The sequence below is a fragment of the Panthera uncia genome (assembly GCF_023721935.1).
Source record: "Panthera uncia isolate 11264 chromosome B2 unlocalized genomic scaffold, Puncia_PCG_1.0 HiC_scaffold_24, whole genome shotgun sequence".
Lineage (NCBI taxonomy): Eukaryota > Metazoa > Chordata > Mammalia > Carnivora > Felidae > Panthera > Panthera uncia.
The window spans coordinates 36,118,351-36,137,814 of NW_026057580.1; the positions used below are offsets into that span (position 1 = coordinate 36,118,351).

Genomic DNA, 19,464 nt, shown 5'->3' on the forward strand with positions numbered 1-19,464 from the left:
CTTTTTCCAGTCACTGCTGTTTGTTTCAGTATTGAGGGAACACCGGTGTTCCCTGCCCCCCCCCTACCCGCACAGAATTGGCCCCTCAGTGGGGACCAACGGGAGTCCAAGGATCATTCATTTAGTTTTGTACTGTCCTACTAATGACATTAATTGCAATACATGTATACAGTACTGAAACTAGTTTTGGAAGTTCACTTGGGGTGATGAGACTCTGGCCCACGCATTTCTGCATTATGTTAATTAACACCTAAAAAGATTCACAAGCCAAAACATAAATGCACCTATCGTGGGAGACAGATGTGGGAGGATGCACAACACTCCTTTGGGGTAGGTAAGCCTACACCAGGGTGGCATTAAAGACCCTTCTCTTCTTTGGTAGACAAGGAGTTAGAGCAAAGGTCTTTGGATATTCCTGGATGATACTTCCAGAAAGTTTTAAAGCCTGAAGATTTGGTCTTCTCCACTTTATAGATATTTCTACCTAAAGAGAGGTTCTGGTCATCAGACTCAGAACATTCTTTGTATAGACTCTAGCAGAGGCAGGCTGGCCAGTTCTGACCCTTTAGTCCTCTTTTGTCTAGACTCCATCCATACAAACCCCACCATCCTTCTGTCATGACAATTTTACCTGAAAGGAGTTACACAAAATGAATCATAGCCATTATAAGCTCTTTTAGTCTGATGATATTTGAAAAGTTTTCCTTGTTTTCGGAGCTATCCATTTACAAAGGGTAATTTATCTCCAAATCCTAAAGGCAGAAACTCCAAATCTTTGGCACAAACTCCATAGCTGCCTAAGAGTAAGGTGACCTGTCTTGGTTTCATCCTCCAAAACAGAGCTATTGGTGCCTAAAAGGGAAACTTGTGAGTTACATAAAAATGCTCAAAAGTGCGATTCTTTATGGCGGTCCTGAGGGAGGGGTCCCCTTGGGTTGACACATGACCTTGCACTTTTCCCAATGTCACCAAGGCAGAAAGTAAAGACAAAACTAAAGTGTCACTGTTGAGCTTCTGTTCCTCACTCCAACAAGGAACCTCCTAGTCCGCTGTTGTGATTCAAAAAGACAACAACCAAAGTTTTTTAATTTCATGATGTTCACATATACCTAAAACGTTAAAATTTATTCTACATAATTGTGACTAAGGGTGTCAAAAATAACTCACCTTCAGTTTTGAACATATACAGAAACACTGAGCTATGTAACAGAGATTTCTTGCTTCTCTCTGGTCATGGACATTTGGAAAACCACAGTGAAACATGTCCTCTATTACTGTTTAGCACGCGTGCCTTACTTGATGCTTCTTCATACTTCATACACTTAGGTCTTCTATCCCCCAATTATGTATCCTATCACCCTGTGTAAAGCTATGACAGAGAATATGCTCAATATACAGTTCTTGGATGGAGTAATAAAATGTTCCTGACCTCAAGTAGTTTTATGAAGAAAAACACCAACAAAAATGAGAAAAAGGAAATACATAAAAAGAGAGAAAATGAAAAAATTAAAACATTTCATTCTGAAGGAAACAAGCTGAAACTCCCATTTTAACATTAGGTTAGCTTTCACCTTGTTGTGCTCCATAGGCAATGGAATTTCCAATACTGCATAATGAATGCAAAAAGACTATTGTATTAACAACAGCAACAGTGCCACCTTAAGAAAAACAAATTTGCCCTTACTCCAGCAAAATATAAGCAAAAGAAAATGCATTTAGAATGAGGACTGTTTCTTGGACAGAGCAGATATGGGTTTTGACTAATAATATTGATAATCCTTGTCCCAGTTTCAAGTGGATTGATCAACACCACCCCAGTGCAAAGCCCCTCACTGTGTTTGGGGCCACAGGGTTATTGATGGTGATTCAGAGAAGCAGAAGAGAGAAACTTTAGCCAACTCTGTTATCTTCCAGATATCTCAGAGCCTAGAGTCTCCTAAATCTTTCCATATGGTTTTTCATTGTGTTAAGAACTGGGAGTAATTCAAGTGTAGATGAGGTTAGTCCAGTAGCCAATAACTCTCTCCAGGTGCCTGGCATTTGTTACCTCTGAATGACCAGGCCATACACAGAGAGGCTTTTCTCTCTGCAGAATGTAGTGAGGCATCACACATTCATTTACCCCCATAGTTAACAAGGTTCCCTGCTTTGGAATATTCTTGTTAGATTTTTGTCTTTCTACACTGAGGTTAGGGTATGTTTAAACAAAATGTATCTATGATGTTTTGGCTAGGGAAAGACATCCAGTTCCATGATGCTTTTGCATTGTTCGTGACAGGTCCAAAATTTTTCTTTAAAATGCAAACCAACGGTCTCAAGAGCTCAGCTGAACAACAGTTAAAATAATGTGTCTTTGTTTGGTACAGGGTCAGGTACATTACCGTTAGTGTCAATGGAGCCTGCTCTGTTCTTCCTTTACTTAGACCATAAATGAAAGTTGTTTAGCATCATTTAATTATTCATTTGTTTTCCTCTGTCTTCCCACTAAAACAGTTCTAATCTCATATGTGGTGAATATGTTTACTGATTTTATTGCAATTAATCATTCCATTAAGGAATTTTCCAACTCATTTTTTAAACTGGATAGTTTTTCCATTTTAGTATAAATTGTCACTGTCAGAAAATAGAATTTACCTATAAACCATCTAACCAGATTAAGCCAATATTCTCACCTTGAGGTTTTATGTCCTCCTCCTTTCCTCCTTGACAAGAAAGTCAGTTAGCCGCAGCAAGCACACTGCCACAAAAAGGCTCTTACTTCTTCCTGCCTACTAGGTTTTTATTGCTACAAGAATAGATCATGCCAATGGAGGTTTAGGGATGATCTGTAAATCTCGCTGCCTCTGCTTACCCTGTCTCCTTAATCAACAATTGTTGGCTATGTGCCTGCTCCATAGTTAAGCTGCCTTGATCACAGTGTATAGCTTTAAATAGAACTCTGTCAGACTTCTTAGTAGACTATCTAAAGTTGCTTTAACAGGTTCTTGTGAGACTGTTACAAGGATGCATGTCTTAAAAGTTAAAGCATAAATGATACTCTTTTATTATGTTATCATCTTGTGCTGTGATCCACTGAGTGCTCTGTCCAAATAGCTCCTATGTGGTTGGCTTCATAAGGTTCTGAGATGAATGGCTCTTAGGAGAGAACTCTAGAATGCTGACAGAAAAGACTGTGTGCTCTTGTATTTCGTCTGCATTTATTTTCCATTATTTACATTTTCTTTCTTCTGTGCGCAAAGAATGATCTGCATGTGTTGTTAAACTAAGTTAAGACTAGACTTCTTTTTTCAGCATAATCAACTTGTGTCCTTATGGGCAAAATGTTAGATTGTTTCAAAAATAATCTTTTGAAAATGGTCTCTCCTTCTGTTCTCATTTATTGATAGAGGGAAAGGATTTAGTCTTTTAAAAACACATCATACGACTTACAGTAAAAAACTTTTTTTAACAAGCTAGTGACCTAGAATCTTTTCTTCTGACTTTTTTGAGCATGTATTCTGACAATTATTTACCAATATTAACTATAACTACAGGTGTCTTATACAAATCAAGAAACTTTTTTTAAATATTTCAAAGCAATTAATGGTATCAACTTCATTGATTCCTATAAATATTTATTTTTTTAAGTTCTGAAATATTTTGTTCCTCATTTCTACTCTGTTGCATTGCTATTTATTACAAGGATTGCTATTTCTAAAATATTTATCTTCTTAATTTTCATATGAATCAGATGCTAACACATAAATGTCCATCATCTGTAATGCCCTATTTCACATCCAGTTATTTCAGCCTAACCATTAAGAGCACTGGTTATATTTCCAGCAGCACGATTAAACTGCATAGTTAGTACTCACTGCTTAAATAGTCTGTATACTTATATGTGAAAAACAATAAAGTCAAATGGCTTTGTTCTAAAAAGAAAAAGAAATCCCTGAGCACTTTCATGGTGGTGAAATGCTTAGTAATGTGCTGCTCTATTTCCCTCACTCCTAGTAAGTTCTGTAGTAATAAGCAGAAGCTCTTCAGAATGTACACCTCACGGAAGCAGAGGTACCCAGCATCCCGGCTATTGACATGAAATTTGAGAATGCCAACTAACCTCAGGTGCATGACCAGGTTACACCGCCATCCTACCTGAGCCCTGCTCAGACTCACTCTTCCTAAGGACTTCTTGAATGAGGTTTTCAACCCGCTTGTAATTTTCCTTGTTGCCTGTTGCCTGCTTTGATACTCTACCCCAGGGACAAATAGGCAGGGTCCCGCACAGCACTGGCAGTCAGCCCCTTGGCGCCCCCTTGTGGTAGGACAACTGCTGAGCTGCCGCACGCACTGGATGGTTTTGGCTCAGTTGCCATATTGTGCCTGGGGCGAGAATTTGTTGAATGCTTATCCTATGAAGGGCTAAAACCGTAATTAAGGATAACAAGAACTATAGCATTCTAGGTCCAAGAGGATTACTCTGGGGTTACAGTAATGCCACATAGTTCCCTGGCAGGGAACAACCGGTAGTAGCCTGCATGTTGGGCCATTTGAGTAACTTGTACATCTGGTTCCTAGAGAGAGAAGAATTCCCTTGCAGAATTCCCAGTAGTTGTGCAGGCTCCCCCACTATAGTCCTCAGATGGGAAGGTGGGACTGCATACTCAAAGATGCCGCAATCCATGACCACGATGTCCTTTTGGTTACTTTCTCCAGAGAGAGACCACCTTTTTGGTCTCCTGGGAATAATCTTTGACAGTCTTCCTCAAAATATTGTTACATAAATCTTCCTCAAAAAATTGTGTTTATAGATGTGGCAAAAAAAGCAGGAAAATAATGCAAACTTCAATGGACCAGCAAAGAGTTTATATTTTTAATCAATGTGCATTTTCAATAACATTCATCTAATCAAGTTAATAGTCATCTAAACAAGATGCTCTGTTGATTTCCAAAGGGGAAAAGAAGTAGAAAAACTAACAAAAGTGAGCTTTTTGTAAGAACAGGTCTTTGCTTTGGAGAACAAAATTTTTGCCTGGTTAAAAAGTTCTGGGTTAAGATCTTATTCTTAACTTTCATACAATTATGTCAAAAGAGAGAGTGAAAACATTACATCTTTTTTCTTCTGATTTCATAGGTAATATGTTGGATTCAGTTAAAAATAATTCTGCTATTTTTTAGTATAGACATTGGCAAATAAATATTCATGCAGTTGAGAAGGACAAAAAGGGAAATAGTACCTGAATTCATTTCTATCAACTTTAAGTGCTTTAAATAGTACTAAGATTCAGAGACTAATATTATTTTCACTTTCCATTGATTATTAGAGATAATATCAAAATGTTTCATAGAGGCAACTTTTAAAAACTATTTCCATAGAAGCAATTGCTTTTAAATGTTTTGTTACTGCAGATAAACCATGTCAGGTGTGACACTGATGCTTATTTTAGATTTTTTTACTTCTTCAGTAATTGAAATTTTTTAAATGGAAAAACTAAATTTCATATTAAATGGTTTTATGATTTTTTCATCAGTTTCCTCTTCATTTAGTTAGTATAAGAAAGAGATAAATCTTTAAAGTTTGAGAAAATGATTTGATATTAACTAAACTCGGCCTTCTGTAGTAATTAGCATCTATTAACTCCAGAAAAGATAATCAATTAGATGAAGTATAGTGAGAATACTTGTAATGATAGCTGTGTAAACTTGAGCCATTCATTAATTGAAATAAAGGTGCAGAGTTGAGCATATGTTCCTGAACCCGATCATCATAAATTTAAATGATGGAACAGATGTGCTGAAACTGAAGAGATATGAAATCTTTACTATTTAAAAGAAGAAAGAAAGAAAAAGCTTGAAAAGGGTAGACATTTTGGGCCCTGTCCCTTTGAGGATTTGTTTAAATAATCTGAAGGTTTGGGATGACGTGAAGAACCTAACCGGAGCATAAAAAGATGCAGTTTTATATGTTATTGTTGCTGTTGTTTAATGTGACCTACCATTTAATCATGCATTTGTCAAGTACAAAGGAAGCCTTTGACTGATGCGATTGTTTTAAAGAATTCTTGAACCCACCTGACCCCATCACAAAACTGCCCGGCCTGTTCCCTGCATGTGCCTTCAGCTAGTCACGCTGGACTTAGCTATGTCTGCATTTTAGAGGGGGGGCTGTCAGCTGCATGGTCAACTTGTTTATTGTTACCAGGACTTTCTGATCACCGCAGTTCATTATTTGATTTGTCTTCATGTAAACACATAAAATGTGGTGTCTTTTTAGAATATCATTTGTTAAGCAACTAGGCATGGAAAAATAAATGTTACTGTTTCTTGTTAGCTACAAAACACATATCCACTAAACACATTTGCTGTTGGCATGCTGCAGCTGGGGACAGTGGACATTGCGGTAAGTGGAAAAAACAAGGACTCCACTTCGTCTCAGATAATCCGTGTCCATGAGAACACTGCCTCCTTCATGCCCCACAAAGGCTGCAGCATGACTGCAATCTCAGCATCTCAGAGTGGCTGCTCCAAGTTACTGCCCTCAGACCCTTCACCCTTCATTTCTTCAGACCCTATAGAGTCCCGGGCCTGTCACTGGATAACAGTGTCACTTTCTAATGAGTAACAGTGGTTTAGAAATGAAACAAGAACACAAACAAAATGGGTACACGACAATTCCTACCATTCATTTGATTCCCACAAAAATCTCTTAGCAACGCTGCTGTTTTCATCTTTATGTTGGAGCTGAGGACTCCAAACCTCAAGTCTCTTTGACTCCAGCCTACCCTTCCCACCACATCACACTACATCTTTTGATTAGGAAAGCACGGAGATGCACTTTGGGTTTTGTTGTTGTTGATGCTTCCTTGATCAGCACACAGCATTTCAGTCCTAGCTGGCATCTGAGAACTGAATGTCTGAACAAATATAATTTACCAGTAGCTGCCACAGCAAATCAATAACCTGTTTAATAGCAGGAAATTGTGTTAGTGAACATAACATCTCATTCCGTTAATCAGTCATCACATTCATTATATGTTGGGGCTGTTCTACATTGTGTGGTTTTTGTCTCACAAGAATGAATGCGAGCATTAAAGAAATGGGTATTAAGTGTTGTATGTTTAATATTATGTATGCAGTACCACCAACTGATATGAGATTGCATGAATTTATGGATATCGTAATCTTGCCTGGAATATGACATGCATGCAGAATGTAGATATATATGTATATGTAACTGTCATCCCTGTAGAAAGGCTTAGAAATCACAAAGAGATATTTTCCCAAATAAAAATAACTTTTTTTTTCATCTCTAAAGTTGAGGTTAAAGCTAAAGTCTGTTTCTAAAGCAAATACCGAACCAGTTCTTGGTTGTTTCCAGGGTAATTGTGTACAAACTACCGTGCCCGATCTCAGTCCTTTCTATGAGGAATCCAGGAAGGGTGTGCATACCTGTCTAGTGTGATTGAGCTCAAATGAATGCAAAGAGAGAGTTTAAATAAAGCTCAGATTTTCAGTAAGGGAAGAATATATTGCTATGCTCCTACTCGCTGAAAACACTATTGAAATATAATATACAGTTTCATCAAAGTATTTACCCAAGTGGAGTGGAAGAGATTGCTTGAAATGGAATAATCATGCCTCTGTTGTCCACAGTCAGAAGCTAAGTTTTAAGGAGCGAGTACGCATGGCTAGCCCAAGGGGCCAGAGTATTAAGAGCAGACAAGCCTCAGTAGGTGACAGGAGGTCCCCGAGCACCGACATCACAGCCGAGGGCAGCCCCACCAAAGTGCAGAAAAGCTGGAGCTTCAACGACCGAACCCGCTTCCGGCCCTCGCTGCGCCTCAAAAGTTCTCAGCCTAAACCAGTGATAGACGGTAAGCCCTGTTTTTCCATAACTATGTTTAATTGGATAAGCTATCATGAGCAAGATTATGAAGTAATTAATTCTCCATGGTACCACTTGAAGATAGAAGAAAACAACCCCAAGGAAAGAATTGTTTGTTTGTTTTATTGGAAATTTATTCATTGCCTTGGGCAAATGTACAGAACATAAGTTTACTTTTGGGAGCAACTTTGGCAGCTAAATCTACATTACAAAGAAGTCAAACTGCTGTTAATTCTTCACTCTTATCTACAATACATTATTCTTTCTCAAAGTCCATATCAAGATCAATGTGACTGTCCTTCTCATGTATAGGTTATGTCTGACCAGCAAAGGTCCATGGCCCAAAGATGACCAGGTGCTCTGTGAATGTCTTGAAACACAGTAAGAAGGGTAACAATCCCTTTCTGGACAACAATGAAGGTGCTACTCCCTTTTCTACTATGCTCTATCCACCAGTAAATCAGAGACCATGGTTTATCTTCCCTAGAAAGATTCCTGTAGAAAGTTCTTAATCTAACGATAAGTAGAATTCAAGTTCTTCCCCCAAGAGGAGCTAGCCTACTTTATTTATCATACAATGTGTCAGGAGTTTACTTGCCAACACATTTTATTGAGTGCCGTATAATTTTCATGTTTATAAAATAAAATAGTTCCTTTTTCATTTAAGATTAGCTTGCTTTTCCTTTTAAGTATGCCCCCCTGGGATCTCTTATACTGGGCAAAGAACCAAAGTCAAACAGCATCTTCCATTAATGCATAAAAACTGCAAAGGCTATCGGGCCTTCTGTACTCATTCCCTGGTATAACCTGTATTTTCCCAGGCCCTGAAAGCCTGAGGGATAAAATTAACAACTAGGGGTCATAATCTCAGTGATCTCAGGCTCCCTGCAGTAAAATCCCTGGAACCTCAGCCGAAGGGTCCCTCCCAGCCCATTCAGAGATCCCCAGAGATATGATCCCCACTATCAAGTGAGCAGCATGAGTCCCCTCTTCACACCTCTTCATTCTCCACAACTCCATGGATGCCATGCTTTCCCAGTAGATGCCTAGGTGCTAACCCAACACGGCCTCTCCCACTGGAGCTTGCAGCTTCCGTCTTGGCCACAGGACATACGCATCCTGCCAGGCTCCACTCTGCCTATCACTCTACCAAGGTAGGAAATGCCCCCTCAACCAGCACTGGACACTCCCCCATCAAGCCTGTGAGTGTCCTGAGTCACTGGCAACACAGATTTTCAGTGTCCTCTGGTTTCCACATTCTCCTCCCCAGGAATTTGGCTGAAAGCCCATGAACAGCTGAGTAAAGAGTTACCCGTTACAGGGCTTTATGTTGCACTCAAAATAGACTTTCTGAATATAAATGGATGCATCATTTCTGGAAGGCAATTTGGCAACATATATCAAAAGCCTGTACATATGCCTAGGCTTGGACACATCCCACCCACCAATTCCATTTCTAGGATATAATCAATATAATGAAATAATAACAGACATTAGAAATGATACTATAAATCAAAAATTATTGACATGGAAAGATGGTCATAAAAAAACAAACTATTCCATTTTGCTGTGCTGTGTGTGTGTGTATGTGTGTGTAAATTCATGTATTTATAGGAAAAGGTCTGGAAAGATTTACAACAATGTATGAACAGTTACCTCCAAGTGGTGAGATCATAGTTGCATTTTGTTTGTCCATTTTTTTCATCTGTATTTCCCATTATTTCTACAGTGAGCATGTAAAGTTTTGCAAAAGAAAACAAAGGATGATTTTCTATTAAAAAAAAATTGAGCCTTCTTTTCATAATGCCCTCTCCCTTTCCCCAACTCTAGGGGCCCTTGGTCTAGCGGATGGTCACCAAATCCCTCTCCTTAGGCTGATTCCCTCTCCCCAGCTGCCAAGAGGTAGAAAGAGCACCTTGTCTTAGCGCTGGGGAACAGCCTTTGTTGAGTGTAGACATGGATTGTCTAATGAAGTTTAACATAGTGCAAATAGAGCTGTATTAGGCTCTAGGGTTGCCATAACAAAGTAGCACAGCTGTGTGGCTTACACAGCAGACATTGATTTTCTCATAGTTCTGGAGGCCAGAAGTCTGAGAATCTCCTTGGCTTGTAGATAGCCACCTTCTCCCTGTGTCTTCACTTCCTCTTCCTTCCATGCATATCTTTGCCCAGATTTCTTCATCTTATAAAGACCCCAATGAGATGGGATTACAGCACACCCTACTGAGCTCATTTTAACTTAATTGTATCTTTAAAGACCCCATCTCCAAATAGAGTCACATTCCTGAGGTACTGGAGGTTAGGAGTTCAACATATCAATTTCGGAGGGACACAATTCAGCCAGTAACAGAGCTCCTGCTCACCCACATCATAGCATCCCTGGACAAGCTGGGGTGTGCCGATATCTGCAAACCTAATCCTGAGTTCTCACTGTGCTAGAAATTCATGCATGACCCACAGTGGGTCCACACTCTTCCAATGGGGGGGAGCCTCAAAAAATATTCTTTGTGCTGTGAGGTCCTGACGGTTGGCTGAGCACATCTGCATATAAAATCAATAGGATCTGGTTCCTGAATATGGAAAATTAATTCTACTTGTATGTTTGGCCAGAGGGAAAACATTTTTCAAAGACTCCTAGAGTCAGCACTATCCATCACAGTATTTCAGTTACTGCAAAGATGTCTCAGAGGTCACACAGATAGAAATAGAAGTCCTATTCTCTAATAAATAACAAATTGGAAAGGTCTCCTGCCATCCATTTTCTGCATCATTTCATACAAGTACAGTTCCATTGGTTAGAAAGGAAATGTTTTTCCCTGGTTGATGCCCATCTCAGTTGGTTCTGAGTTCCACAAGTGACAGGAGGCCTGATTGCTGTTCTGTGGAAGCAGCCTTGTTGGCTGCCCACCTGCAGAAGATCATGTCTCCTGATTCCCCTTTTTCTCCAGTAGTCCAGAATCTTTACCTCTGGTTTAACTCAACGTTAGGGCTTGGGAAAATGGAAGCTTCTTTTTTTTTTTTAATAAAAAAAATTTTTTAATGTTTATTTATTTTTGAGAGACAGAGTGCAAGCCAGGGAGGGTCAGAGAAGTAGACAGAATCCAAAGCAGGCTCCAGGTTCTGAGCTGTCAGCACAGAGCCCAACGTGAGGCTCAAACCCACGACCTGAGTCGAAGTCAGACGCCCAACCGACTGAGCCACCGAGGCGCCCCTGAAAGATTCTTTTTATAGAAAGAAAGAAAAAAACAGAAGTAACTATCAAATAAAATGTTGACTTCAATTATCGATTTTTATTTATAGTGTCTCTCCCAGTTTTAAGTATGTCTAAAAACCACTTATTACCCATAGAAAATAATATATAGCACCACAACCACCTCCCAATTATTCCAGATCTATTTGCTCATTCATTTCTGAGGCTCTTTTCTTCTACTTCTCTTCTTCCTGTACATATATTAGGCATTTCATTGCCCATGAACAGCTCAGAGAGAGTGGATGAATAACAGAAAGAATAATGAAAATCCCAGTTGGCCTTTAACTTAGTAACTCAGTTACATTTGGAAAATAATGGGCCTGTAACTAAAAGATACTATCATGGAAAAACAAGGGAAATTTAGGGTTAATCTGTAATTTTAATAATTCCTGCCAAATCTGATACCTTTTACTACAGATGGTATTATTTTTATAATTTAATGACTCTTTTTTTTTTCTTTTTTTTTTCTTTTTTTTTTTTTTATTTTTTAATATATGAAATTTACTGTCAAATTGGTTTCCATACAACACCCAGTGCTCATCCCAAAAGGTGCCCTCCTCAATACCCATCACCCACCCTGCCCTCCCTCCCACCCCCCATCAACCCTCAATATAATTTAATGACTCTTACAAAAGTTATTAAATATCCCATGTGAGGCTTTTTTGCTGTAATTTTTATGATATTTTATATTGCACTTAAAAAGGGCATAACTGTCTTCCAATATTCCACATTCATGTATACCAGAGAAGTGGAAAGTAATAGGCAGATGTTGAAATCAGAAATTTACATATGGCAGAAGGAAGAAATTAAACTATAAGGGACTGGTGTGCTATTGCCATAGAAAATTTATTTTGAACAATATGATATGAACAGTATTTTTAGTTTATAAAGCCAATAATAAGAGGTAGAAATTTTCCATTGGTCAATCAACAGTATTAAGCTTCTTCATATAATTTTTAAAAGTAAGTAGGATATGAATTTTTTAGATTCCACATATAAGTACAATCATGCAATCTTTTTCTTTCCATGTCTGTCTTATTTCACCATTTTGTTGCAAATGGCAGGATGTACTTTTTTAAGTATGAATAGTATTCCATTATATAATTATACCACAATTTCATTTCAATGCATATATGTATATCAAGTCATCATGTTATACACTTTAAATATATGCAGTTTTTATTTTTGAGATAAATTTTTTAAAAATTAGGTAGGGTAGAAATCTTTTTTTTCTCAACATATAAAATAATGATGATAAAAGTAACATCTATTGTATCTTTCTTTGTGGCAAGCAATGTTCTTAGTGCTTTAGTTCTATTATTTCATTCAAGTTTTCCAATGAAATGGGAATAATGAAGTGGGTACATTATTATCCCCATTTTATGGATGAGGAAACTGAGACTTGAAGTTGAAAAACTTGCCCAAAGACTAACACATAGAAGTAAGGGAGCCACAGCACACATCCAGGCAGCCTAATTTCATGGTCTTCTCTTAGGACACATTTGTAGATGTGCTCCCAAATGTCAAATCAATTCCCCTTTAAGCCTCTTTCATTTCTTCTTTTTCCCTGCCACCTTCCCCCCACTCACTTTCACTCTTCCCTCTTTAATTGGTCAGATTCCCTTCCCACATAAATAATTTGACCTTGACACTATCCCATCCCATCTTGCCTTTCTCCCAACGCCCCCCCCCCCCAATGCCAAACCTATGAACTATATCATCTTCAAAGACTGCCAGAGGTGGAAGATTAGGCAAATGAAGGAAATGGCCTTTAGATGACCCTTTCTGTTTTGATCTAGTATCTGGGAAGAGCCTCAGGATAATAGCCGTGCTGATCTGTGTCTGTTTACCCAGGGAGGGAGGCAAATGGTGAGGTCATCTAAGGCCGGTTTCAAGATGTAGTGTCAGGGGATGGACGGCTATCAACAACAGACAAGCAAATGGAAAGTGGCATACTGCAAGTAAGAGGAGTACCAAGCAGCCAAAATCCACGAGAATGAAACTAGAGATGGGGAAAGTCCAGATTTCTGGTGGCTAGTCTGCAGTCAAGGAGGGCTATACTTGCTGGACGCTGCTGTACTTGGGAATGCCTTTCAGAAGTGCACTCAAAGATACAATAATCTTGACAGAGAAGGGTAAGGAGGTAACTTGAGGTAGCTCCTCCCTGTCGTGTTTAAAAAAAAAATCCAACCCACGTACATGTATAAACTGCATGTCTCAACATATGTAACACTGCTTCCGCTTTAGGGGAATGTAGAGACTCTGCTGGACAATCCTAAGGGCTCATGCTGGCTGCCATGAGAGGCACATCCTCCCAGATGTTTCTGAGAAAGACTGGCATGGCCTGAGTGCAGGAGATGTGGGGGGTTCACCTGAGCAGAGGCTGAGTGGGCTAAAGATGTGGAATACTTTCCAATAGTGGGGATCCCTTGTGGCCAATCCCCTGTTGCAGGCACTGTTAGTATCTCTTCTCTCTTCACTTCTCCATGTTCCTTTCTCTCCTCAGCCAGTGTACCAGTTAGGGTGCATTTGGCCACAGTACACAAAAGAAGCAGATTCAAATACCTTAAATAATAATGAAGTGTATATTACCACTTAAAAAGAAATTCGGAGGTAAGAAAACTCCTGGCATCAATCATCCTGACTTGATTTAGATACCGCTTCTCTTGGGTCTTCTTTTGACTCCTCCCATCTGTGTGCCTGCCTCCTCCTCAGGCTGGGAGCAAGATGGCTGCAGCAGCTCTAAGCATCTTCTCCAGACACAACACTTTGAGAGGCAGAAAAGGGACCGAATTACAATGGTATCTCTTGTTAAATTGAGGAAAACTGCCCATTTGTGTCATTTTGTGGCATTGGGTCTCGTGCCTGAAATGATTGGGCATCTGCAGTCTCAGTCAGGATCCAGTACCTGGATCTGGGGCCAGAATCCCCAGAAACCCTTGGATCAAGCAGGGGAAAGGGAGATGGTAACTGGATAGATTTGAGGATTTATGTTTGGGAATCGGCTATTGGGAAAGCAACCTCTAGTAGTGTCTGATACAGCCAAGAAATCTTTTCTACTTTGTGAGGCTGAGGAGGAAGAATGCCCTTAAGCATGTCTTCTCCCAAACATTCTGTTTATATGTCATTTCTGTTCTTCCAAGTGTCTATGGTTTTTAAACGTACAAGCCAGATTTAGAAATCTTTTTTTTTTCTCCTTTCTTTTACCACATAATTTCCATGAGGCAGTGAGCACAGACTGGCCTACCTCCTTAAATTTTAAAAGAAGACAAAATAGTAAAGGAAAATGTAGGGGAAAATAAATGAATCCCCATTTAGATAAAATAATCCCTTCCCACACACAAGCAGCCAGTACATTTCCTATCATTACCTTGACCAAGGCAAACAGGCATGGGGCGGGGGGGGGCCTCTTGCCTTCCTCACCACCTCCTCAAGTAGCTTCCTTAGAGACTCCTTCTTCCCTTTCAGGCTCATAATAATTAATGGAGTCTCACCTAAAAATAGCAACAGAGTTGAAATGCACAGCATGAGATGAGAGAACCCTCAACTCCTCTTAAAGATACTAAGTCCATCCATCCCCTTCCTCTCTCCTCTAACCTCTGTCTTCCAGGCCCCAGACCCACCATTCCTAAAACTCATGCTTGAGATTATCAGTGTAAGATTGACAAGAATACTGACAAAAAGGAAGGATTTTAGTGCAATGGTTTTGACAATATCCTGAATTAACAGACTTCTGTACGAACAATGGGATATTTTTTCCAAGCAGTATAAATCACAAGCCACCAACATTTCATATTTGTCTAATTTATGCACATGGGTCTTCCATCTTATACTAATCCTCTTTTACACTTATTTTCCAATGGCATCGTCTTCCCTCATGTTTTTCTCAGTCTCCCCAGTTGACATTTTTGGTGTTTCCACAAAATGCCAAGCATCACATTGCACTTAACGTTTTTCCTGATTTTCCCTATTGATGGCCTAGCTTCAGCCAGACTTTGATTAAAATTTTCCACAAAATATGATGCTTCCTGGCACTTTCTGAAATTACCTGATAATGACTCTGCATTGTGTTGACAGAAACAATTCTTGTCAAAGTGGTATTCTATTAGGGCTTCCGCTTCTGTTTGTACACGTTCCTGGCAGGGTATCCCTGAGTGAGAAGCATGCCCACTCCTGTGAGCTCTATTACAAAATGTGGGGGTTTTCTTTCACGACAGAACATACTTCACTGTATGCCCAACTTACTTGTTAGCATCCTTCTATGCAAAAGCCTATCAAGGGTACTCAGTAGGGTTCTGAAATACACTTTCAGTCCTTCTTCACTAAGGAGTTGGTGAAAACCATTACCTGGAGAAATTTTCTCAATTCTGGTCAATAGGTTTCTTTTTCCTTTAGTTGTCCAGGTTCCTTATCCATTCAGTCTGTTATTCTTCATTTGGTGACACATCCTAGTTCTCTCCTGTGTGTCCTATACTATTCCTGTCCCCCGAAGATCAGCTTCTTTATTCCAATGTTTGTATTATTATAGTGGGGATGGGGGGTGGATGGTAGGGGAAGAACTCTCAATATCTGGTTACAGATTGTAAGTGATTAAGTCCAGGCATACCTCAGAGATATTGCAGGTCGGGTTTCAGACCACTGCAATAAAACAATATCACAATAAAGAGAGCCAAAGGAAATGTTTGATTTCCAAGTGCTTATAAAAGCTATGTTTACACTATACTGCCGTTTATTAAGTGTTCAAAAGCATTATGTCTAAAAATAAGAAAAAAAAAACACTATGAGGGGCACCAAGGTGGCTCAGTCAGTTAAGCATCCAACTCTTGACTTCAGCTCAGGTCATAATCTCACAGTTCATGTGATTGAGTCCTACATTGGGCTCCATGCTGACAGCTGGAGTCTGCTTGGGATTCTTTCTCTCCTTCTGTCTCTGGCCCTCTCCCACTCTCGCATGTGTGTAGAAACACACATTCTCTCTCTCTCTCTCTCTCACTCTCTCTCCCAAAATAAATAAACATTTTTAGAAAGTATGCATACCTTAATTTAAAAATACTTTATTGCTAAAAAATGTGAACCATCATCTGAGCTTTCAGTGAACTATAATCTTCTTGCTGGTAGAGGATCTTGCTCAATGTTGATGGCTGCTGACGGATCAGGGCGGTGGTTGTTGAAGGTGGGGGTGGCTGTGGCAAATACCTAAATAAGACAATAATGAAGTTTGCTGCATCAATTGACTCCTCCTTTCACAAATGATTTTTCCATAGCATGCAATGCTGCTTGATAGAATTTTACCCATGGCAGAACCTTTTTCAAAATTGTAGTCAATCCTCTCAAACCCTGCTGCTACTTTCTCATCTACGTTTATGCCATGTTCTAAGCCCTTTGTTGTCATTCAACAATCTTCACAGCATCTTCACCAGGAGTAGGTTCCATCTCAAGAAACCACTCTCTGTGCTCATCCATAAGAAGCCAACTCTTCATCTAATCAAGATTGATCATGAGATTGCAGCCTTTCAGTCACGTCTTCAGTCTCCACTTCTAACTCTGGTTCTCTTGCTATTTCCACCACATCTGCCCTTACTTCCTCCACTGAAGCCTTGAACCTTCAATAAGTAAAAAAAAAAAAAAACCAAAGCAGTATCTGTGAAGCGTAATAAAGCAAGTATGCCTATATTTATCGTATTTCTGGGAAGGGTTGCTTTTTCCAATACTTTCTGTGAAACGCCTGTTTTTGGTTTTTAATTACTGAAGAAATGTGTTTCTATTTTGATTGGACTGGAGTTCCCCCTAGCTTTCTATTCTAATTCAAGCACTCTTTGTAACAGAATATCTGTCCAGATTTCTCTAGGTTCTGCCCCAATGTTTGTTGCCACCCTATAGTGATAGGGAAAATTATATTTTGTTCCTATGGGTGGAGAAAATAGCTTCCTGCTTAAGATATAAGCTATAAATGAATCCCACCTCCTTCCTTCCAGCAGAAACTAAGCTGTCAAATGACCTATGCGTGCAGCTTTAAACCATATATATATATATATATTTTTTACTTCCACAGAACCAAGTCTTCCTGGGAAACCGGGTTATAAACCAGAGCTCTGAATTTTGTTTCACCAGCACATCATAGTGTGCTGATGTGTCCATTGGTGCTTTAAAGTGAATTAGAATACTGTATTAGTTATCTATTGATACATAACAATTTGCCCCAAACTTGGCAGTTAAAAACAAGGGACACATAATCTCACAGTTTCTGTGGTCAGGAATTCAGCAGCAGCATCATAGATGGGTGATTCTGACTCAGTCTTTCATGGGGTTGCCACCAATTATTCCCTGGCCACAAAAGTCATCTTAATGGGAGAGAATCTGTTTCCAGGCGCAATGGAGCATTTGCTGGCAGCCTTCGTTTGTTTCCTTGCACACATCGGCTACCCCATCGGCTGGAGTGTCCTCCTGACGCGCATCTGGCTTCCCCCAAAGTTAGTAATTCAATACAGAGTGCATGCTTGAGAGAGGGAGAGAGTACCCAAGACAGAAGCTGCAGTCTTTTATAACCTCACCTCAGAAGTGACACTTCTTTCATATGCTAGTGGTCATACAGACTAACTCTGGTACAACGCAGAAGGGGACTATTCAAAGGGGTGGGTACCAGGAGGTAGATGTCATTGACGGACTATCTTAGAGGCTAGCTACCATAAATAACTGTAAATTGGGTTTGTCTTTCAGGTCACAGAACCCACCACTCTCCGTTGTCTTTCTAGGAACTCCAACCACCAGCTTCCCATCTCTTTCAAATGTTTTCATTACCTGCCTGCTTCTAAACGCATTTGGGTTTGTGACCTCTAGTCTAAACACTTCATGTCCAGTATTCTATGTAGTATATTAAAAAAAAAGAACAAAAACAAAAACAACCAGTCACATCCTGACCCTCAACCTTGATCACATTATAACTAGATTATTACATTCCATTCTTAGTGCAGCCTTTCAAAAAGTAATATTAACAAAATATTGAGCATTCAATTAGTGTGACAAAAAAATAAAAGAAAATGAGGGAACAGGAAACCAGCTAGTCAGTAGCAAAACCAGTGTTCTAACATGTATTCTAACACACTTTCTTTTAGAATGTGGGGCCCTAGGGGCACCTGGGTGGCTCAGTCGGTTGAGTGTCTGACTTCGGCTCAGGTCATGATCTCATGGTTTGTGAGTTCGAGCCCCGCATCGGGCTCTGTGCTGACAGCTCTGAGCCTGGAGCCTGTTTCAGATTCTGTGTCTCCCTCTCTCTCGGTCCCTCCCCTGCTCATGCTCTTTTTCTTTCTCTCTCAAAAATAAATAAACATAAAAAAAATTTTTTTAGAATGTGGGGCCTCTTATCAGCTACTTCAAGAGCCTGAAGAGATGTTCTTGGTCACGTCAAAGGGCAGAGCTAGAACCAAGTGCACAATACTAAGTTTTACTTATATCATGACAGGCTAACAATTAGAGACCTCACACCAATGGAATGGAGTCCATCATCGAAAGCTTTCAACCCAAACTTGGAGGATCGACATTCAGAGATTTCTAGGCTCTTCAGATGGAACCAGACAACCCCAAAGAAATTTTCCTCCAAACCTGGGCTTCTATAGCTGCTGTTCTGGTTCTTCCTTAGCCATTACCGTTATCCTCCTGGCCATTCCAAACTGAAAAGTGGACAACCAGGTGGGGCATATGGGCAGGTGGGGATCGCCTGAGGGACTCCAGGGACTCGTTTTCTGTCCTGACCCTGGTCTCATCTCTCTGTGAGGCAGAGTGCTTCCCATTGGTTCTTCCCTCTCACCAGTCCCCCTTCTTGATTTCCCTTCTCACTGTCAGCTATAGCCCTGAGAAGTGTGTCAAGTAGGCCCCATCTATCCTTGCAAGGTGTCTGTGTGTTCTCTGTAGTGGAGCATTCACAGGATTTAGATATGCCTTTAACTGGCACATTTCAATTCAAGTCAACAGGTATTTGGAGACCACTGCTCAGGGCTGGCATTTTCCTGGGCACCAAAGGGGCGAACGAAGTAAGTAGACATGACGAGGACCACCTCAAAGAATTTCCGTTTGCCTGTAAATTTTATTGCCCAGTCCCATCCCTTACAGTATTGATTGGCACCCAGGGGTAACAAAAGGCATCTTCCTCACTTTTCACACTTGGTACTTTTCAGAAATAACCTGTGGGTGACCTCTGAAATTCGCACAAAATCAGCACAAAGTTAGCCATTACACAAATCACAGGATTTAGCCCATATTTAAGAGAAGCACTTTTCAGCTGCATGGTGATTTTTCATCCGTGGATCACAAATTATTTCCTCCAAAGGCACACTTAGTTGTGTGCTTCACAAAG

At 39.9% G+C, this 19,464-nt stretch overlaps 1 protein-coding gene across 1 annotated transcript in view; it reads left to right on the forward strand.

Moving 5' to 3' along the window:
• Positions 1 to 19,464, forward strand: part of KCNQ5 (potassium voltage-gated channel subfamily Q member 5) — a 513,231-nt gene that overhangs the window by 444,190 nt on the left and 49,577 nt on the right. The window contains exon 9 of the mRNA XM_049652865.1: positions 7,633 to 7,853. Coding sequence (XP_049508822.1) covers positions 7,633 to 7,853 — 221 coding nt within the window. The remainder of the gene's footprint in view (positions 1 to 7,632; positions 7,854 to 19,464) is intronic.